Genomic DNA, 23568 nt, shown 5'->3' with positions numbered 1-23568 from the left:
AACTGTCTGTGTTCACCTGGCACCAAGTGGACTGCCGTAAGTCTCCTATCCATCGATGGTATCCCAAGGAAGTTTCAAAAAAAATGCTGACACACATAGAACTAAGGTGTATCAAATCTAAAAACAAAACATATGACTTTATAGGATATCATGGGAGAGATTCTCTTCCTCTACTTGTTCATCTTGCAGCAAAGTCAATTGTGTTGTGAAACTTTGTTATTACCGACAATTCCCAAACCCAAGGCAAGGCTCTAGAAACTAAAAAGATACAGTTCTATTTTTATTTCCTCAAGGATTAGCTAAAGACACTGTCAGGACCCAGTATTTAAAATGTGTTTGGAACAGACAGACACAACTGGGACAGAGGAACAAAGGATTCATCTTGTGAGTCATCAAAAGTGCTTTATTTGTAAAGTCCGGCTCATGACTGGAGTGTATTGTTAGCACTAGGAGATAACAGGGCAAACGTCCTCACTCTGTCCAAATAGTTTATCAACAGAAATAAATGACAGACTGTTATAGACAAAAATAAAAGCATTCTGTAAACTTCTAAAAGCATATACAGATTGGCCCCCAAGGAAATAGTTACTCCAATAATGTATGTGTACCTTATCTTTACTTCAGGGTCTCACGGCGGTAGTCTCGGGTCAACCACAATAGGACTTCAGAACACAAAACCTCATCTGATACCAGAATGAACGGTGCAGGGAAAAACCAAATCACAGTATGGATTACTTTAAATACATAAAATACAAATTTGTACACTATGTTACAGTGGTGTTAACACTGTCTGCTGAGGATAACAAATCTATGTAGAATCAGTAGACAGTACAGGGAGGGCATGACCGCTGGCTTCCGAAGACTGTGAACTAGATCCACATACACTGGGCACAACTGCAATCTGGAGAGCCCTGAAGTAAAGTTCCTGGAAAAGGCAGTACGGCAGGGAGATCTGTTGAGTTGCAAGTAAGAATTAAAGGGTAGTTTTTTTTTCTTTTCTGAAACTGCCCACAAAAATCATATCATGTTTTAAACAAGGAGTTTCGAAGGCACGGCCGTAGCGCAGCATATAAGTGGATAACCTACTCTAAGCAAGATTAATATTTAAGCTCAACGCCTTTTGGAAAATGCAGGAGAGTTGTTAGATACATGATCTAGGTTGGAAATTTATAACTTGATTAAAAACAGCACAGTTTAGGGCAATGAACTTACATAAACCAGACTGGGGTGAAATCTCTTTTTAAAAAAACATTAGGTTCATAAATGTACATTTGGAGGAAAAAAAATCCTTTTCCTTTTATTGTGAAAGACTGTCTACCATGTACTTTGAATAAAACACTCACATAAAAACATGACTGCAGGATACGTCTCAAAATATGACAAACATTATTTCACCTACACTGTTAGGTGACTTTACATGTAAACTTCAAAAATCACACGCTGTACATCAAATTTTTAGATTCAAAAGATATCCCTGTTTTCCTAATAATGTAAACAGTAAAACTGAGGGTTTCAGTTAAAGGGATAATTCATAACAAAATCCCACTGTTGAAACAATGGTCAAAAACATCTTATAATTCAGATCTGCATTCGGTAACAGGAGAATTCAGAGTTTTGATGCTTTGCTGGTTTTCCCACAGTGGGAGATGTAGATACCATTGCCCCAAACTATGCACTTTTCAGGTAAGCTTTACTTTTGTTTTGTAGCATTAATTCCTATATTGCAAAGTAAGGGTGTAACAATGAATGCTCCAGGCAAGAAAAAGAGAAGCAAGCAGTTTTCCTGGACATATTGGCCGAGGTGAAAAATGTATAGAGAATCACTGGGGCATCAGCTGCTTGTTGGAGGAGTGGGGGCTCTGAACACCAGGGGGTCCTGACAAGGCTGGGGCCAGAACCCTGAACCAGTACACACGGAGACGCCAGCATTCTTCCGTCCAGTGCTGGGGGCTCAGGTTACCAGTGTTAGGGAGTGTTTGCGTGCGGGGTAGAAGTGGAACATTGGCTGTAGGTTTTTTCCTTGGAATCATCATCATTATTATAATAATCATTATTATCTTCATTATTCTGAATACTGTCTCACATCTTTCAACTCAAAAAAACAAAAAACAACTGATCCACAGTTTGTTGCGTGATGCCAACATGGGTGCCTGACACGCACTTCCTTCTCCCCTCCCCGTGTGTTCACTCGTTCACTCATTCATTCGGCCATAGCTGGAATCACAGGGTCTTTGTTGGGACACATACTGACCAAAGTGGATCTGTTTTAATTTATGACTTTTAAAATGTGCACACACTCACACCGCCCCCCCCCCCCCCCCCCAATATACACAAAGTCAGAAATAGCTAGAACGATGCTGGGAAAATCAGGTAGCTGTAAAGCGAGTAGCCCCCAAATCAGTCATCTTGGCCTGAAGATGTAAACAAGGAGGTTTGCTTCCTGCAAGATGAGTACTTCACTGAGTTTGGTTTTCATTTTTCCTACACCAAAGCAACCTCTGTCCATCCCATGTTCACGTCCGTCCAAGGCTGCGCAGGAGGTTACGTCAAGATGTGGCCAATAAAGTCCAAAAAGCGCTTTGAATACTGTTCTGGGTTCACGGTGGAGATCTCCGCGCCAGCCTGGGCAGTTTTTAAAAAAGGAAATATTGATATAATATTTGATTTCCCCAAATTATTACTCAATATCTACAGTTACTTCCAATGGCAGCTGAATATACAGCAAGTAAGTTTCAAATCCATGCAGTCTCTGCTCTGAAAAACATCACTCAAAATATCTTGGTGCTTGTGGTTGAATAATCAAGGTTCTTACGAATCTGTGTTTGCAAATGAGACAAAGGGCGACAGGAGCACCAGATGCTACCACACACACCGGGGCTGTTGCAACTCACCAAAAAATCAAATGGGCCACGTTTGGGATGTTACTATCAAACAGTGGAATTGTTCAGAAGCCACGGAAACGATACTTACGCTATACTTTTCAGGAAGGCAGACGGGAGCCACCTCGAGAATGACATCAACATTTGGCGAAAGGGAAACCTTAACGACGATGACTTAAAGCCACATTATTTCTCCAGGACCCCCTTGGTTTCGGACAGAGGCGTCCAGCTCAGTGCTCAAACATGAGTGGCAACCACAGCAGCCACAGGTTCCGGGACAGCCGCCCCCAGCCCATTCCCTGCACTAGAACCAGGTGATGGCTTTCCTCTGCAGCAGCACACAGGGGTGCCACTGTTTCCCTGCAGAGAGCAAGCAAGCCTGGCCCCTTGCGGAAGCCCAGTGGGGGATTTTTCCATTATGAGATGCAAGGTGCAGGCCAGCACACTCAAGGGAGCCACTGGACAGTTTCCTGAGCTGCAAAGGGCAAGATCAGAGTTTTGCTAAGTGAGCAGGTGCTGTTTTCAGACACCCATGTTCATGGGGGAACTTGTAATATTTTCAGGCCTGGGCTGCATGGAGGAGCCCAGTCTCGAAGGCAGGGAATGGTCCCCAACAGCAGCTTAACACAGCGTTCCTTTGCTGAGAGTAATATTTTCTTCTTGCAAACTACCTGTGATTTTATGCCATGTGTCACACTATGGAGGCGAACTGGTGGCTTATAGGGGGATGAATGTGGAACCATATTGGCTAGGATACACTCCAATTTCACAGGATGTATATAATGTGGGAACAGACATTTACAAAGCATTTGTCCAGACAACTCTTGTATCTCTGGCAAAACCCCATCAGCAAGGCAGGAGGATCTCTGTAGAAGGTGAAAAACAGGAGCTCCAAAAGTGGCCCCTTGAGGTCATACAAGTGGGAAGGGTCAAACGAGGATTCCTCCCCAGTTCTCTCCTTGCCACACACCATGGTATTCAACCAGAGGTGAGCATCAGAATGACCATGGAGCCTTCTGAAGACCCTTCCCTCAGCCTCCTGAACTGGCCTGAGAATGAGGGAATGGGGGTAGTGCACCTGGTACAGACATTTGTTTAGAAAGGGTACTCAAAAGTTTCCGTTGGGTGGAAGCCACCAGGCACCCTCGCTTACTGACGTGCTCAGGGGCGGTGAGGTCCTGGTCTGTGCTCTGCATACAGCAGGAATACCATAGCTATTGACAAGGTGACTGAAGTATTTCTTTGGCAAATAGAATACGGTGTTAGGCTGATTTCTATTTTAAAATAGAAAAGAAGAGGTTTCAAGTGAGTTTTTGGTTCTGGCGAATCTTAGTCAGCTCTACACAGTCTGTGGCAAGCACCTCTCCTTCCAGGGCCAACAAACCAGGGCATACATTCATCTGTGTGGGGTGGGCTCTATGGCTTTCAGGACCTCTGCAAAACAAAGATGGCATCCTGCAATACAAGCATGAACTCGGCGAGCTGTAAAGTTTGGCCAGGCAGGAGGGGTTTGCAGGCAAGGCAAGGGGATGAGCATGAACACAGAGCAGGAGGGGGCTGGATCCTTGGGAGGAATCCCATCCCTACATTTCCTAGTATGAGGCCCTGGCAAGTTACTCCTGAAGCTGTCTTCCTCAGTTTCTCCAACTGACAAAAGCAGGTACACTAGTATCTCTTTCATAGGCTTCTTATGGGGGATTCAATAGCTTAACATGTGGCTACAGCAGTGAACATTCCCATCAAGCACATTAAAGGTGAGCAATTAATATCATGCAACTTTGATCTTGCACTCAAAAGATTTCTGTTGTGGAAAAATACAACTCCCTGTGAGAAAAATAGAATCCTGTATATTTTTGAAGTGTCTTAAGCAGACAATCATGCTTCAGTTTTGAACATTTCATATTAAAACACTGCATTATATTCTTGTGCACTTTTGTCTCTGGAACATTTTTCAAACAAAAAATAATTTGTATGACATCCTAGTGATGCGCATGCCTGTCAGTGTCCCCCATGTGTAAAAAGAAGAGATGTTCATGTTTAAGTGACTCGCTGCAAGCCACAGGGAGCTGTGGTAAGAGCAGGGGTGAGCAGTGAGCATTTGCGGGTTCTGCGTCTCATGCTCAGAACATGACTTGCCCCCAGGGAACAAGTGTCACTAAAGGGCTTTGAATGGCTCAGCAGAAAGCAGCTCAGTGGCAGAAAGGAGTGATCCCTGAGTTACAGACCACACAGAGGAGCCAGGAGAGGGAGACGAGGAAACAAAATGGAGATACTCACGCCATGTTTAACAGTTTTTGCAGCATGGGCAGCTTTCTTTTTTGCATCATAATGAGTAAGGATGTCAATAATTGCCATGAAGTACACCTCCTTCCTAGGCGAGTCTGCAGAGACAGGAGAGCAATGACTGTGGGACATGTGACAACATCAGGGCCAGCATCGCTGCTGAGGGAGGAAGGGAGGGAGAAGTGAGGCTGGAAGGAGGGGATTCAGCGGAAGGCGGATGGAAGGAGTCCAGAGACAAACTCCATACCACTCCTGCATATCCTGACGAAACAGACAGCTTGCCTCTCTGACCCAGTCCCCCTCCAATTTAAAAACAAACAATAACAACTAAAAACATCATCACACCAAGGTAGCAACAATGGAGAGCCAACGGTGGAACTGAGTCTTTTTTTATTAAGTTGCATTTTCTTTAATGATTGTGTATTGCTTTGGTGTGAAGAAATATGCTATTTAAAAATACCCTATAAAACAAGTATATCTAATTATGTGCATCAATGCTTTTCTACCATTTGATGTACTGTTCATAATTCTCATTGGATATAGTATCAGAACTGGATAAAGGCATACATGTACTCCAATGTCTATTTTCTTTTTTGGAGACACAGTTGTGTTCTTGTTGCCCAGGCTGGAGTGCAATGGCACGATCTCAGCTCACAGCAACCTCCGCCTCCTGAGTTCAAGTGATTCTCCTGCCTCAGCCTCCTGAGTAGCTGGGATTACAGGCATGCACCACTATGTCCGGCTAATTTCGTATTTTTAGTAGAGATGGGGTTTCTCCATGTAGGTCAGGCTGGTCTCAAACTCCTGACCTCAGGTGATCTGCCTGCCGCGGCCTCCCAAAGTGCTGGGATTACAGGCATGAGCCACTGCGCCCAGCTACAATGTCTATTTTCTATCCATTTCCAAAAATATGAACAGTAAGAAAAGTACATTTGACTACCTAATTTTCTGTGTTGAAGAAAACATTTTGGTGAGCAAAACAGAAACAGAACAAAACAGAACTCACATCCTCAGCTGATATGCCATTTGAGATAAAAAAAAAAAAAAAAACTGATGAGCCACAGTTTTTATTCAAAAAACAATAAACTGTTTTTATCCTATCACGAAAATATTTTGGTTTTGCTAATATTCAAATAACTGGTGCACCCAATCACCTGGATACGGTGGATTAAGATTTATCTGACTCTAGGGAAGAGGCCACAGGCCCTTCCATAGGATGGCAGAGCCAGTCTAGGTGGCAAATCAGATTCCCACCCCACACACAGGGCCCAGCTTCACACACCCTTCACATCCTTGAGAGGGAGAGCGCTGGTGGTGATGACAAGAGGATAACCTGAGGGTCACAGAGGACCACGTGCGTGTTCTTTAGATTCATGATGCTTTTGACTTAGATAAAAAAGATAACTAAGCAAAAATATATTAATATTTTAAAGCATTTCTGGTGTTTGTGTATGGGTGCATATGAACATGTGTTGTATGCCAGTGTGTATGTGCATATGTACAGGTGTGTTGTATATGTATAGTATAGTTTGTGGTTTTGCTGTATTCCCTCAACATCACAGAATTCAAAGGTCCAATTGCCTTATGTTTCAGCACTGAGATCACGGTTACCTTTAACATATTCTTGTCCTCAAATCCATTTCTTTGGAGTTTGGAGGATGAGTGCTGCCGGACAGCACCCTCATAACTGGGGTAGTGATTACTGGTAGATAACAAGGCCAAAGTCAAACCACTTCACATGAAAAAGGGTCCACAGTAATCAAACTTACTTTCATGGCACTTAATTCCATAGACGTCGATGTTCGGATCGAACTCCCCGGGAGCCAGGGGTGGTGAGCTGTTCAGTGTATTCCCGGGGCTATCTGGGGGGGTCCCCACCGGGTGGGTGCCGTCGCTCTCACCCTCCTCCTCCCCGTCGTTCTCCTCACACTCCACTTCCTCCTGTTCGGCTCTCTCCACATCGTGAATTCCCACCAGCAGACTATAGTCCATGAGCTTCAGCTGGGCCAGAAACTGGGGACAGAGGTGACAGGGTCAGTCAGCCACACCTTAAACATAAAAGTCAACGTTTAAAAAAAGGAGACAAGCCCGGGTGACACCCAGAGGGAAGGCTGCGGGGTGGGGCAGCAGAGGTGCCACGTGCCTCCTTTGTGGATGTTCTTATACTCCGGGGCTGTTTCTCTATCTAAAGTGTAGCCTCACACTTCAGGCTGGCTCAGAGCTCGGGCTATTTTCCCTGGAATGCCACACTGGAGGCGGAGAGGTGTGGATCTATCACAGGGTGGCTGGGTTTCACCAGAGAGCAGGAAGCATGACCAGTAAGAGATGCAGAGAGAGACTGGGAGGGAGAGCAAGTTCCTTCCAGCAATTAAGACAGGCTAAGGGGGAAACCCTGGCACCTTCCAAATAGCTTCCAGCGGAGTCTCTTGTGGTGGGTTCGGGGAAAGCACCTTGGAATTCAGCATGCTCTGCGGAAGCGATTGTTACGCTGTTGCAAATAAGTAAAAGCAAAGGCACTGTGTCCACCTCTGGTGAGTAATGCAGTCCTGTCTGGGTCAACAAGGTGCTTTCCATGAGGCCCCACACACCCAGGATTCCTGTCCTCCCTCTCCTCCTCCAGCCGTGGCTAGAACATAATGTGGGGGCAAGACCCAGCTCTGTGTGTTTGGCTACTCCTGTCTGCCCAGTTCTTTTTTGACTTTTCAGATCACGATTTCTTTTTGTTTCCCTTTTCTGATTTGAGACCTTCAGCACAACGTTCCAATATTGCCATAAAACGTGAACGGTTATGCTGAGTGAAAACAGTGGCAGCCCATCTGTGGGCTGGACCCAACTGGCTCCCCTGACCCCGTGGCTAGCTGGCTCTGCACAGGGTCCTGTTCCACTGTGACCTTGGGCTCGGGGTCCAAGAAGGTTCATGGTCCTGGCTCTGGAAGGACTCAGCGCCACCTCACTAGGGAATGCAGAGTGGCTGAGCAGCCTCTGGGCTACGCTGATAGAATTTAGGAAGCAAATGTCCTCACGCAAAGGGCAAGCAGAGAAAATCACAGGTCTTGAAGTTCTGGCTAAAAATGAAATCAATTTGTTGAGCCCCGCAGAGCTATTTCTCCTCAGCCTGCTGGGAAGGAGTTCTGTCTCGAAACTGAATGAGAAGCCCTGATTCCTTACAGATGAGGAGAGGACCCCTGGGCACAGGTCTGTCCCACTCTCCAGCTGGTTCCCAGTGCCTGCAATTCTCCATCAGCCAGCATCCCGCTCAGCCCAGCAAACTGGCCAGAGCTCCCACTTTGCAGCCTTCCCACCAGGAATCCCTCGGGGCCAGCTACATCTTCCCCATTTGTTTTGAGCTCAGAAAATGGAAATCACACAAATCTTACACTCAAATATTTAAGCAAAGTGGGAGAAACCTGTTTGTTTAAAAATAAAGGCAAACCCCTCATGGAAACAGCATGGGGCTCCTGTGTTCAGCTTTCTGGATCCCAGAGAGGAGAGGAAGCCACCACTCATCCCCCTGGCCTGTCCCCAAACTCCCCCATTACAGTAAACATGAGAACCAACTTTCCACTTGCACCTCCCTCTGCCAGATTCCTTTCCAGCATCCTCCTTCTAGAATCTCGGTAGCTGCCAGGCTGTGGGGAGAAATCTGCAGTGGTGGAAGGCTCACTTGAGTCCTCCACCAGCACGGTGAAGCCAGCCAGGGAGCTGGGTCTTGGGTACAGCTCCGCTATATATGGGCCTGTGGATGTGGAAGAGAACTGGGCACTCTGGGGTATAGAGACAGGTGACAAGATCCAAGGCAGGGGGCAGGCTCTCCGTGTGAGATAGCAGCCAGATTCAGCAGCTGGACGAGAGTGCAAGGATTCAAATCCAAGGAGGGGTGAATTCAGGGCCCATTCTGAGCCCGCACTCTCTGCTCTGTATCAGCTACTTCTGGAGGCTACCTTAAAGCAGCTTTCCCGTCTCCTTTTGCAACCCTAGGAGGAAGGTAATGAGTTAAAATCAGCTGGCATCGGAGGAGGCCCTCCACACGTGACTTGGCGCTGTGGGTCTCTGGACGGTTAGGCGGTCAGCAGCAGCATGCCTGGCACCGCTGTGATCATGGAACCCGCTTCCCCGTCAGAATGCCCTGTGGGCCTGGGGTTTCAGAAGCCTATGTGGAAAATACTGCAGTGTAAGTACCCAGTCTTCTCCAACGCTTGAGGGTTGTGTGGGGGGGAGGCGCTCATGGTGGGCCCACTTCTCCCTGCCCTGTTGTTCCAAGGCCTCTGGGCTCCTGGAGGACTGGGCCAGGGTCTCCTTCGCCACCTCTGCTGCCCCTCCCAAGCCTAGCACGGTGCCTGGCTCTGCTCCCTGGATCTACGGCTTCCCTGGCCTCCCTCTCTACACCTGGAAGCCTCTCTGGAGCCAGGCCAGGCCTTGCTCAGCTTGAGCAGTGACAGGGAAAAGGCCCCCCTCCTGCCCATCCCTGCTCCCTCTGGGTGCTTGGAAGGTCCCTGTGAAGTGGTAAAGGCTGACTGGTGCCTCAACCTCCCCTCCAGTCCTCTGCAAAGGGCACAAGTGTTCAAAATGTGAACCTGATCACATCCTGTTCTGCTTAAGACATTTCCATAGTGCCACGTTTCTCACGGGGCACAAACAACTCACATGGCCCAGGAGGCCTGGATAGCTTGGCCCCATCCACATCTGGGGCCCACTTGAGCCCTGCTCTGCCCGCTTCCTGGGCTTCTTCCCTGTGGGCAGGTACTTCCTCCTGTGCCTTCAGGCCTAGCGGCAGGGCACCACACAGAGCAGCACAGCCCGAGTCTAGGTGTTTAGGGCACCGTACACTCCCTCCCCAATGGCACATGGCCTCGTTGCACATTCATTTTGCTGGAGTATTTGAGAACTTCTCTCTTTCCCAAGCAAGGCAGCCTCAAAAGGGGCTCTAAAGTTTTGGCTTTCACTGCATTCCCGACTCCCAGCAGGCAGAGGGCTCAGGAAAGTATTCGGCACTTGTTGGACAAGAGAATAGGATGCCTGCTACTTTATCCCTATCTGTCCCCCCCAGCTCTCCCTAATTGTCCCCGACCTGCTTCCACTGGGAAAGAACTACTAAAGCCAAATACAAACAACCAAGCAACAACAGAAAACCTTTCTGAGACTGCATGAGGCAACATCTCTCGGAAGGAAGCGCAAGGCGACCATTTAATACGCTTCCCTTAACAGGAAGGTCTACGGCTGACCTTCAAGTATGTTTTAGTTACAGAAGTCGGGGCTGTCTGCGATTAATTTGCCAAAGGGCAGGGAGGGAAGGGGACAGCCAGGATTGGCCAGCCGCACTCACCATGGTGAGCCTTCAGGGCTCAGCCTCCCCTGGCACCCCATCTGGGCTCCTCGCCACACTGGGCGGCCCAGAGTAATTTTCCTGGGCCTCAGGCCTGGGGTCAGACTGCTTATTCTCATCTTCCAGTGAGAAAGAAAGAAAGGTGCAGTCAACTCCTAGAACCCAAAAACCATCAGTGATGAAACATACATCTCTAGGTAAGAAGCTATTCTGAGGCACCCAAGAAGACTGAGGAAATTGCAGTCGCAATGGGTATTGCACATATTTTCTTTTTGTTTAAGAGATGGGATCTTGCTCAGTTGCCCAGGCTGGAGTACAGTGGTGTGATCACAGATCACTGTAGCCTTGAGCTCCTGGGCTCAAGGGATCCTCCTGCCTCATCCTCCTGAGGAGCTGGATTACAGAGGTGCACCACCATGCCCAGCTAATTTTGTGTGTGTGTGTGTGTGTGTGTGTGTGTGTGTGGAGAGAGGATCTTGCTGTGTTGTCCAGGATGGTCCGAACACCTGGCCTCAAGTGATTCTCCTGCCTTGGCCTTCCAAAGTGCTGGGATTATTATTCATGTTTTCAAATCTCTGAGACTGAGGTGGAAATGGGAAAAACCAAGTATGGCACAGTGGTGAAAAAGGACAGGTCATGCTGACAAGGGAGGCCCATTCAAGAAGCAAAGAGCAAGTCCGATTCGGTCTCTCGCTAGCTCCACGCTTGACGAGTTTGCCTCCTGGATCTTCAGTCATTCTGACTTTAAAATGGGACAATGCCGCTCACCTCACAGGGGTGGGGAAGAATTAAGATAATGAGGCTGAGAGAAAGAATATGGTGTCTTGCACAAAATAACGGAAGCTGTTATTTATAACTGTCAATGTTGTTTTGATTATGGTAGAAGTCTTTTTAATATCAAGATTTCAAATTTAAACAGGTTTCAGTTTGTGGACCGGGGGAAAAAGAACCATATGGAAAAGTCCGTTAATTCATGAGCTCTGATCTTCACCCCTTACATTTCTTTTGGAGATAGGGTCTGGCTCTGTCACCCAGGCTGGAGTACAGTGGTGTGATCATGGCTCACTGCAGCCTCAAACTCTCGGACTCAAGGGATCCTCCTGCTTCAGCCTCCCTAGTAGCTAGGACCACAGGCATGAACCACCGTGTCTGGCTAACGTTTACAACTGTTTGTAGAGATGGGGTCTCACTATGTGTTGCCCAGGCTGGTCTCAAACTCCTGGGCTTAATCGATCCTCCTGCCTCAGCCTCCCAAAGTGCTGGGATTACAGGCATGAGCGACCACACCCGGCCTCAAATTTTATTTTAAATCTGATCTGAGGTAGAGTGAATGAAGTGTGGCAATAAATCCAAGATTTTTTGTCAGAGAAAACTCCTGTGATGCTGGAAGCTTGCGGATGGAACGAGAAGACAGAAAGGGAGTGTGGGCTTCACTGTGGGGTCAGCTTCCGGCTCACTGCAGGAACACGGAATATATTTGTTCTTTATTTTTTAAGAACATAAGATTTCAAAGTGTGAAGATTTTTCAGTCTTTAGGTCCCCTGCTTTTCTTCACAAACCACCTGCTAGACCTCAGATCTGCCTCTTTTTTTCCCCCAGAATATCCCTTCTCATCTAATTCCTTAATAATTGATTCCTTGCTGTGACAAATCTTTGAGCTAGAATCTTCCTCAAGATCTTTGCGAGTCTAAGATTATCCTCACAATGGTTTCCAGTTGATTTATTTATACTAACACACTGTGTTCTACCACATCACCATCTCCCAACATATCTGTGAAGTAGAATTAAAATGCCAGTCAACCCTGTTTAACAGTTGTATCTTACCACTTGTTAAAAATTATAATAATACTCCTTTGGAGCAATTATCAGAAAACAAAGCCTCCACTGTACTCTCACAAGTATTTTTAACTTGTGTTTATGTCGAAGTAGTTAGGGACTGTGCCCGCTGAGGGCCTGACGCCCCAGTCTGAATTTAGAAGCTTTGTGCCTTTGAGCAAATTACATACCATCTCTGGGCTCGCCTTTCTCATTCATCAAACTAGGGTAGGGGCAGGACCACTGTCAAGGGGCTGTTTTGAGAATGACAAGTGACACTGACTGCATGGGAAGGACTTGGGCTTGATGTACTCCATAAATGGTGCTGCCCATCCCACTACTCCCACCACCCTATCCCCTCTTACCCACCTCCATGGATGGGGGGCTATAAACCTCAGACAGCTGAAATGCCCTGTGATGGGGTACTCCTGGATGCCACAGAGGGAGAGCAGTTTTGCATCATGTGAGTCAATGAGAGGAGAGACCAGGGTTGATTCTTGAGGGCCGTGATCAGAGTTGACAAAACACAGGGGAGAAGGAAAAAGTGCTTGTCACTCCTCATACACCAATTTGTGTGTGTGCGTGCACGCAGAGAAAGACTCTCCTGTGTTTAGTTATGTGCAAAGCTATGTGGATGCAAGTACCCAGCATGGCACAGGAATAGAACGGGCTTCAATGATAGAAAAACAGCAACTAGAATCTCATATGAAAATTAGTTTTCCTAAAATCTAGATTTCTTGAGCTGTAATACACTCAGATCTCCTACCTGAGGCATTAAGGAAAAACAGTTACAACAACAACAAAACTGTAATGAAACTCCAACGGGTCAGTTAGCTAAATTAGAAAGCATGGCACTGAAGAAAAAAGGAAACTCAATTAAATTCTAGCCTCATTATCAAGATCAGATGTCAAGCTACTTCACCATAATTACCTGCTTAAAAATTTAATGATGGTTCTGCATTAATTTCAAAACTAAAGGCACTTATCAGCTATTGAGAATATTTTTAAATGAAAGCATGTTTTATACCTGCCTCCATTTCAATGAAACAGCTAAGTGCTTGAGCCATGTATGGGATTAGGCTATCGAGTCCTCTAATCAATGGTATTATTAGAGACAACAAAAGAGCTAAGAGGATCCTTCTGTAATTCAACTGTAAATTTAAACTGCTTGAGTTACATTATTTCTAGAGTCTAAATATCATAGTGATATACTGCCAATGGAAAAGAAAATTTTTTTGATAGGTCACAGATAAGCCTAATGGCTACTTACCATAATCGCTAAAACGATATTCTTGTCAGTATCGAAGATTTGCTGATTAATCAATAAAAACCCAAAAGAGTATGTTTACTAAGGATACTTATCAGTCGGATCAAACAGATCCCAAAGCAAGGGGGAAATGCTTAACTAATACATTTTATTAATAACCACTGACAACTGAGGAAAACTAAACATTCCTTAATGAAAGACTGGAGGAAAATGTTACAAGAGAAAACCAAACACTTGTATCTCTTTGTTTGAAGTAGATGCTTATAGGCTAAGCACAGTGGCTCATGCCTGTAATCCCAGCACTTTGGGAGGCTGAGGTGGGAGGATTGCTTGAGGCCAGGAGTTCAAGACCAGCCTGCGCAACATAGTGAGACCCTGTTTCTACCCCCACCCCCCCAAAAAAAAAAAAAATCAAAAACTAGCCAGGCACTGTGGTGCACGCCTGGAGTCCCAGTTACTATGGCGGCTGAGGTGGGAGGATTGCCTGAGCTGGGAGTTCAAGGCTGCAGTGAGCTATGCTCATGCCACTGCACTCTAGCCTGGCCAACACGGCAAGACCTTGTCTCTAAAAACAATGGCAACAAAAAAGTAGATGCTTACACCCTTCACAAATAACCAACATATAGGTTCTAATCCAAGTGTGTATACCATAAAGGTTAAAATAATGTAAAAAATTTTATTAAACTTATTTATGGTCTAAAAATATTAACTATTAATAACTTAGTCTGAGTTTCTTGTAATAAAAAGAACTCTTAGAAGAGTAAAAAGAAACTCTACTGCTTCTGCCTTCATGGGAAATACAAATGTATGACACTCATTCTCTTTGGCTTTAGTCATTTTCTTTCTTTTCTTTTTTTTTTGTTTAATGACATGAAAAAGACAATCTTCCCACAGAGCCTCTAAGTAGCAGCCCTGTACTGGTGTGCCAGGAAGTGTACATAAATGAATGAAAGCAACAGCTAAGAAAACCTTAGTTTAGTAGCTGCCTAAATTCTAATTCCCACTGCATTGTTTTGTAACTCAACGAAGTCCAAGAAAATAATCTTTTTTCCTGGATTTATTTATAAAAGACTTAAATGAGCAAATCCAATGGAAAAGCTGCAATGCCTTTATCATAAACTAAATGACAGGAAAAGGTACATTTTAAATGTTTAGAACAGTATTTTAAAGCAAAACTCCATCATTATGGACTAAAGCCCTTGGACACTGTTTTATGTCTCTCCACTGTCCCCTATGACCTACTGTCCCAAGCTGCCTCTGTGCTAGTCCCAGACGTGTAAGGGGCCTCACTGGGGCCTCATGACATGGTTTGCAGTGACTGGTGGAGATAGGAAAGCATTAAGTGATCCAGGCTATGTTTACCAGCACTGACATGTGTTTTAGAGGGGAAAGTGCCAAGACTCTAATAGTGACTGAGTATTTGTTTTTGAGATGCTCTGCTGGTTGACACAGAGTCCAGTACTCCCCTGGCCCCTCCCAAACTGGCTGGTGTGGGCAGGTCAGTCTTCATGGGCCATTCCAATACAGAATACAGGGACCTGGGGCCGGGGATTCCCAGCAGATGACAGCAGGTGCTTGCTTGTGTTTGGCGCCTAAATGAGAGGGCTGCTAAACTGGCATGTGTTTGCTTTAAACCAGATCATGTAACATGAGACACTTTCGTGTCTGACTTTAGAGTATACAGGTTTTTGCCTTGACTGCAGATTTAAATAGGTGGTTTAAAAAGCTCCTAAAACCCAACAGGGCTGATATTTATACAATTAGTATGGCCTCTACACTGACTGTTCTTACCTCAACATCCTTTTTTAGTTTTTCCAGGAAGACCTTCTTGTTGTTGTCATCAATATAAATCTTTTGGCCTTCATTAATGAAATCATTATCTTTCAGAGTTGGCAGTTCTTTGGCCTAAAACAAATGAGAAAAAGAATGACAAAGAAGCTTGAGTAAAACCTCAAAAAACCACATACACCTTCCAACCCCGGACATTGAAGTTTGCCCCGTTCACCACCACAGGGGTCTTACCCAAACAATAAAATAGGAGAAAGCTTGAATACCACCGGGGGGCGCCAGTGAGCTGCAACCTCTGGCCGCATTCCCAGGAGCAGTGGGGTGGGGGTCGGACAGACTCCGTATTATAAGGCTTTTTGTAACACATTTCATGTTTTTCAGAGGAATGAACCTGACTGCTTTCTTAGATTCACTTTCTTACAAGAAGTCTTCTAAGTATAGAATTTGTATTCTTGGAATATTTTCCCAGGAACCCTCTTCTTACTGGTATAATCCAACTCCATCCCTCCTCCCACTTTTGGGTAGCCGTTGCTTGGCTCACATTACAAATAACATATCTTGTCTCAGAACAGCCCCATCCATAATCATATCTACTTTCTGCACCAGGGAGAACATGTGGTCCGAGGTTAGCCATCTGCCCTTCCCAGCCTTCCTGTTCACCACTCCAAGAAGGAAATTCTCTTCTCATTTGGACAGTATCAAAGAAAAAAGGTCTTCTCTTAACATAAACATATTAAGATGAGAGTTCTACCTTTTACAAATGAACAAAAGGGTGAGCTAACAAGTAAACTGCACTTATACCAACCAACACAAAGCAATGGGTGACTATTAAAACATGGGTCATGAGCAGAAAACACTGTAGCTTGTATTGTAGCAAACAGAATATAGGCATATAGTTTTAAAACTGTGGATTATTCTATTTAACTTTGTACAACCTGCATTCACTATGAGCTCAAAATCTCCCACCACTTTCAGCTAACCATAGCTTGTTTATTTCAGCAGAAAGAAATCCAATGTCATGCACTGCCTTTCCCTGTATGTTGATGAATCTGGAATGGTCCTCTTTTCCGTAGGTGTGAACCAAATGAAAACAAAATAATCCAAGGAAACAACATGCTTTCCTTCCTGGCTCCGGCACTGTTCCTCCTCCCTCCTTATTCAGAGCAACGAAAGAACACTCCCTGGGTCCATCTCCTGAATCTTTCACATGCTCACTTCCCCTCTTATTTATAAAGTATAGACATGCATGTAAACATTTTCACATCTATTTACACCCACACATATGTAAATAAATTATGCATTTCTAAATTAGTCGCTTTGGCTACTAACTTTGAGAAAGTTTTAACAGTTTTGCAACTTTGAATTAGATATAACCACAATCTTTATAAGCCAAATAGAATTATCCTTACAAAGCAGGTACAGCAAGGCCCAGAAATGTCAAGATTCGATTCAATAAGCAGTTACTGAGTGAGTCAAATACAGAGACACAAACATGAATAGGCCACAATTTCTGCTGTAAAGGAGTTTGTAATCTCATACGGGAGAATGATATGAAAGCAAGTAGGTAGAAAATAAAGCAGATGTGTACATGAGATGTAAAGATAAATACTAACATTCCAGGGGAGGCTGATATAATTTCAAACACTTTTATGCTGAGTTATTGAGTCTTTTAAGAAATGAAAATGCAACGCCATTCTTCACAAAATTTTACGATGCGCCTGCTAAACCCCCTAAATCTGTCATTAATAATTTTAAAATAAGGCAATACACGAACCCCCCACTCCCACAAACCTTGAAAGTGAAGACTGCGCAATATTAAATGTTTGAGTTCATCACACTAGATTACAAGGTTTCTCTCCTATTAGAACTGTAAACATAATGAAGTTTCACCAAGAATGAAACGCAAGGTTCTGAGGTTTAACAAAACTCAGAGGGCAATGAGAAGATAAACACTGCCCAAAATAGAAAATTGCAAGCACGTTAGAAAAAAGGGTTGAGGCCAGACCTACACACAAAAACAGGAGACGGAGAAGGATCGTAATTTTCCAAGCAGACACCTTGGGCATTTTTCTGTGTCATTATGTGTTGGCGATGGGAGGTGTGTGGGTGGGGGTGTTAAGGATTATCTGCCTCAATTCCACAACTCATTTTATATGTGTAAGAAAAGAAGGGTAGAGGGTGTTTTTTCTGGTTTTCTATAAATGTGAGAAACCTGAAGGCAGAGATGACAGACCCCAGAGAAGGCAGTAAATTACACGCTGGATGTGTGTTTGTAACACAAGTCACATTAATGAAGATGAATGCCACTTCAGGTTCACCCCAGCAGAATTACATCATGTGACAGGGAAAGTATAATCCTGCCTCATAAAACTCTGGACACCCTGTACTCTATGACTAAGCGGACTTGTGAATTTCACAGGCACTAGGGACGTATTTAGATTGGATCAAGTTCAAAAAAGGGCACCCAGATTGGCTAAAAGACTTAAGGGCTTATTGAAAGGATCAAGAGGCAAAGGCGGGTCCCGGCAGGGCAGCTGCCAGCATGGAATCTAACACTGGTCTACAGATATCAACCTTCCAAATGCTTGCTGCAAGACAGAGTGCTCAGGGGCATGAAGGTTTTGGGGTCATGAATCCTGAGGTGGCAATCCTGGTTCCACCCCTTGCTTGCCAGGGGCCAGGGGCCAGGTTCCCGGACCTCTCCAGCCTGTTTCCATAGATGCAGAAGGGGGAAAACACCGCCGCTGCTACCACTTGCAGCTGCCTTAGGTACCCTGCTTAGCGCTTCGTGTGTGTCATTTTACTCACATCTGTCATCTACCTTTAGTCTTTGCAACAACCTTAACTATTATTCTTATTCACGTTTTACATTCAAGGAAACTGAGATTATGCAATTTAACTAAGGTCTCCCAGTTTGCGGAGTGATGAGCTGAGATGGGAACTGTAGCCATTCTGCTGAGGTAGAGTTGTGCTAGGAACTCAACCAGAAACCATGTGACAGATTCAAATAGTGAGTGGTGCTTGTAATCACCATCACCACCCCCAGCACCATCACTGTGGGCATGTAACAAAGTGCACGATTTAAAACGGCTATTACAGGGTGAAAGGCTTTTTTTTTTTCTTTAAACAAAAGTTTAACTTTTTATTAAGAACAAGATAGGCTAGGCATGGCAGCTCGCACCTGCAACCTCAGCATGCTGGGAGTCTGAGACAGGAGGTTCACTGAAGTCCAGAAGTTCAAGACCAATCTGGCTAACATAGTGAGACTCCATCTCTACAAAAAAGTAATGAAACATAAGAGACAGGCATGGTGGTGTGTGCCTGTCATCCCAGCTACTTGGGAGGCTGAGGTAGGAGAATCGCCTGAGTCTGGGAGGTCAAGGTTGCAGAGAGCCATGACTGCGCCACTGCACTCCAGCCTGGGTGACATAGGAAGACCCTATCTCAAAACAAAAACAAACAACAACAAAAAGAGATGACAAAGGTTAAGTCACCTGACAATGATTCACTATCAAGAAAATCTTATTGCTTAGCTTTTTAAAAGAAATTTCAATATATCCCTCTGATAATGAGCAGTGCTTATATTAGAAACAGCTTTTTTTTTTTTTTTTAAATGTGGAAAACTATTATACTATGATTTAATGAACTTAATAAACTCTTGGTGTAAAACTGCCTACAAAGATGACGTCTGCAGAGCAGCAGAAAATTAACTGTGGGCAGCGACAGCTTAATGTAGCAACAGATTCTACCCTTTGCTTTTAAACACTGGATTATTTGCACTTCGAGTTTTCCAAGCTTATAGTCACTGGGTCTGGTTCTTTAATGAGTGTCTTTGATATCTTTTCTAGTTCAGTGCAGAAACAGCCAGAGGGTGGAGGAAATCCCCAGGGCTGACTAAAGACAGCTCAGAAATGCTTCTTAGCTGTGGACTCTCCCAGGCCGGCTTCCAGCCAGCGGTCAGCAACCTTTCTGAAGTGGCGGCAGGTTGAGTCTTTATTTGTTCTGAATTCAGCCCTGGCCAGTTTTGTGGAGATCAGAGCCTCTAAGTAAGGCGGGGCGATTGCTATACGACCCTCTGTACTTGCTGGGAGGGGTCGAGGGTGTGGGAGGGAACTACTCTTCCCCACCCCATCCTCCTCCGTGTGTCCAGTCCTGAGCTGGGACTCCTGCCCGAGTGCGGGGCCCCAGAGCTGCCCCAAGGCCCTGGCCAGCTGAGGCCCCGTGAGTAAATACAGGCCAGCGCAGAGCCAGGGTAGCACAGGCAGGACTGTTTTCTCTCTTGCATGAGGTAATCTGCTGTGGTGGGTTGGATTCCAAGTGGCATTCATCTCCGCTAATGTGATGTGTAAATGCACAAACACAGCCACAGGCATCAGCAGAGGGACACTGTTCCCCCTGCAGCCTGGCTGTCCTGCTTCCCGTTCGGATAAAATGAGCCCTTCACTGTCATGTGGGGTGATGCCCGACCCCGGGTCGATTTGGCATGGCTCAGGTTTCCATGTAGGAGAAAGAATGAAGCCCGTGGTTATGAGAACACACTGGATCCAGGCTGCCTGGGTTGTAGCTTTGCAACTCCAATTATTAGCTGTGTGACTCAGGCAAGTTACCTAACCTCTCTGTGGCTTGGTTTTCCATCTTTAAAGAGGGATCTGCAAACATAGGGTTGTGAGGATTGCATGAGTTCACACATGTAAAAAGGCCAAAATGGTGCCTGCCACAGTGTGTTATACACAAACGCTGTTACATGCTAGTCATGTTCTCAAGTATGGTTTATGGATCTAGAAAAAGCTCATTGCTGATCAATCCAGAGCCATATTTTTCTTTTGAAAAATATATTGGCATATTTAACATTTTAATACTAGCTGTGATGTTCTGGGCCAGTTGCTTTATCTGCCCAAACCTCAGTTTCCTTAATTACATAATGGGAAATTAATAATACTGCACCTACGTAATAGGGTTAGTGTGTAAATCAAACGACACAAAGCACATAGTGCCTGGCAATAACAACTTGCTATGTTTGTTTCTTCTTTCCCAACTTTCTAATAAAATAGGGTCTTTAAACTTAGAATATCTTCTAGTTGATACCCGGATGATTAAAAAAAAAACAATTTATGATGTCAGTAATCTAAACCTGGGGTGTCCAATCTTTTGGCTTCCCTGGGCCACACTGGAAGAATCGTCTTGGGCCACACATAAAATCACTGAACACTAATGAGAGCTGATGAGCTTAAAAAAAAAAAAAATCACAAAAAAACTCATGTTTTAAGAAAGTTTACGGATTTGTATTGGGCCGCATTCAAAGCCGTCCTGGTCCCACGCAGCCGTGAGCTGCAGGTTGGATAAGCTTGATTTAAAGCTTGATTAAAGCTGCAGGTTGGATAAGCTTGATTTAAACGATGTTTAAAATTTCCTTGGTTTTTAGGTTTTATCTGCTAGTTACAAACATGTCACATGAATTATCTACATACTGCCTTCAAATTTGGAAGACAGTTTTGTTACTGCACACTGCAGACAAACATACCATACATGAGTGCAAGGTTAATATTTCATTTCACTACACAGGACACACGGGGAACACAGAGGGTACATGAGACACGACGCATCAAAGGTGACACGGCCCGAGGCTGACCTCCCTGCCTTGGTGGTTCTAGTTCCCTACTCTGCTTTGCAAACCTCAATTGTGAATTCTCCTGGCTAGAAAAACCTCTGTGATCACCTGCAAAAGCTATTCCTAGTAAGAAACCTCACTGAAAAGACCTTTTTTAAACTGAAACCCAAATGAGAGTAAAATGATCCTATCTTACAATAAAAATTGGACTGGTTAAATTCCTGAAGTAATAATCTGCAACTGATGATAGTTATTCAATATATGAAATAAGATGTAATGATTTTACATATCTGGCCAAAGACAGCAATTTGCTGACTTTTGTCTTACCTTAATTTTCCATGGGTTAGTTTTTCTCAGTGAGCACATTATAATAGTGGGTAATTTAGTGCATGCTCTTTTGCTGACCTAAAGCAAAAATCCACAAACTGAAATCTTAGTAGCCAGAAAATATAACCAAAATACTAGGGAACAGTGAACTCACTCCCAGGGAGCAGTGAACTCACTGGGAACATTTAGCTTGCCATGAGTTGTAAAAAGAAAATTTATTATAAACATTTGTGTATATATAATACATTTATTATAGACATTTCTCCCTCATTTTGAAAAGTTTTTGGCTTTTAAAGCACAGCATCACAGGCCTCAGCAAGTCTACTGTAAGTCAACAGTGAGAAACACACTGTGTGATAATATAGGTCATGGTCAAAAATAGTTTGTGTGTCATTAAGACACAACATGAATGTGAGAAGTGAGATACACACTCGGCTGAGTCACAGCCTGAAGATAACCAACACATGCGTAAGGCTTTCAGTGGATAAAAGCCTCTCAACAGAATTACTTGTTCCCTAGGGTTCAGTAAAAGACATAAATGATCTCTAAGGACAGATTTGGCCAGGGGGTTGGGATTAAAAAAGGGAAAACGTATCAGGACAGTTACCAAGTTTAGAGCCCTCATTTTTAGAATTTCTAAACACATGCCGCCTTTTAGCAGAGACCTGTGGTATAGAAATTACAGAATTCCACGAGAGCAAAGGAGATGCAGCACTGTTGGCTTCCCAGAACTGGTAAAAAAGGAGCTAAAAAGCAACACCTAAAAAATTCCTGCTTAATATTACTTACTACTTCTATGCTTAAAAATTCCAAATGACTAAGAACCTTTGCAGAATCTCCAAAACCAAAACCAAAACAATGTGTTTACCAAAAGGAGTTAAATGCTTATTTGTTTCAAGTGGGAATTAACTCATTTGTGTATGTATATATGTGCTTATTTCATTAGGTTCTGTGATTTGATGTATAAATGCTGTCATTCATATGGAGTTTAGCAATATTGGGTATTTTAAGGTTTAGTAAAGCCAGAAGTTATATGAAATGTTAGTGAGATTTTAAAAAAAACTATCTTTTAGATGACAAATTTTTAAAAATCACAGATTTCAAACTATAGTCTGAGTTCTGTTTAAAGTTATGTTTCAAACTAAAGTATCATTGGATTTTGAATGATCATTCTAAACTTTAATTACACAAGAAGAGTGAACTGTATGGGGTAAATGGCCATTAATAACTGGAAATAGAAAACACACGAACCTAAAACGCACAGAGCAAAAATCTTTATAATATAGAGCCAAGTTTTCATTTCGGTTTGCACGGAAACCTTACTGGGAAGAAGAAATGCAGCCAGTCACACTTGAGTGTCTAATGCAAACAGGATTTTGGCACTAGGTTTTAATGCAAGGGATAATACATATCATAGTACTCTGTGATTAAAGGACTTGTATTTCGGAATGAAATGAATTTTTTGTTCGATATGCTCATTTGGCAACCTATTTATTTATTTATTTTTTAAGTCTAATTGTAAGCCTCGATGTCAAAGACTGCTGCCGGGCGTCCTTTGGATGCGCTGTTACTGTGACACTCAGAGCTGAACGCTCAACATAAAAAATATGTAGTAATTATTGTTTTATATTAGAACTGCTTGTGTTCCTGATTTACTTGTTATTCCAAGCTCACCCAAATGAAAATAAACTTGCAAAAAATAAAACCCCTTTCGCTGTGCTTGCAAAAATCTTCATAAAAATCAGAATGTATGGAACTGAAAACATAATTCACAAGTATTTCTATAAGGGAAGGAATTTTAGGTAATCCTTATGTTAGCGCTAGGATAAAAATAATTTGATGGAATAACATCATATGTGGTATCAATTTTGGGGTAATAAGAGATGCTAGGGATTTATAATGAAATCAGTTCTGCTTCTCGGAACATCTAAGCCACAAATTTGATACATGAAAAGGCAAATTAGTGGATATGGAGAAAGTTCATACAGAAGTAGCAAAGAAAAAGGGTGGTTTTGCACAAATAGTACATATACCAACCTTCTTTAACTACATAAGCAGAATGTCTATACAAGTTCATGGTTTAAGAAATGATCTAAGAGGTCATTAATAACTTCTAATTTTCACAGTGAAAACAGTGAGAATGTGCACATCTGTGACTGGCATCCAGATGTGAACATTTTATAATTTTTATTTTGATCGTTTATGTATGAATGTGGAAAGAAAATATACCTCAACATACTTGTGAAACAGTGCTGTAAGCAAGCCGCGCAAAACTGGA

The 23568-nt window shown here is 43.8% G+C and overlaps 1 protein-coding gene across 4 annotated transcripts in view; it reads right to left on the bottom strand.

Annotated features, from left to right (window-relative positions):
* Positions 1-269: 269 nt before the first annotated feature.
* PIP4K2A (phosphatidylinositol-5-phosphate 4-kinase type 2 alpha) overlaps positions 270-23568 on the bottom strand; it is a 187606-nt gene continuing 164307 nt past the window's right edge. For 3 of the 4 annotated variants that reach the window (XM_030940296.1, XM_030940297.1, XM_030940298.1), the window contains 4 exons: positions 15359-15472; positions 6932-7175; positions 5157-5260; positions 383-2622 (listed from right to left, as the gene is read on the bottom strand). In XM_030940296.1, coding sequence (XP_030796156.1) covers positions 2542-2622; positions 5157-5260; positions 6932-7175; positions 15359-15472 — 543 coding nt within the window. In that variant the 3' untranslated portion in view covers positions 383-2541. Of the gene's footprint in view, positions 2623-5156; positions 5261-6931; positions 7176-15358; positions 15473-23568 lie in introns of all 4 variants that reach the window. The other variant, XM_010367562.2, reaches the window with a different exon arrangement.

Source organism: Rhinopithecus roxellana, chromosome 11 (genome assembly GCF_007565055.1).
Source record: "Rhinopithecus roxellana isolate Shanxi Qingling chromosome 11, ASM756505v1, whole genome shotgun sequence".
In the NCBI taxonomy this organism is placed as follows: Eukaryota; Metazoa; Chordata; class Mammalia; order Primates; family Cercopithecidae; genus Rhinopithecus; species Rhinopithecus roxellana.
Note: the sequence above shows the minus strand (reverse complement) of the source record. Positions and strands in the feature narration are given on the sequence as shown.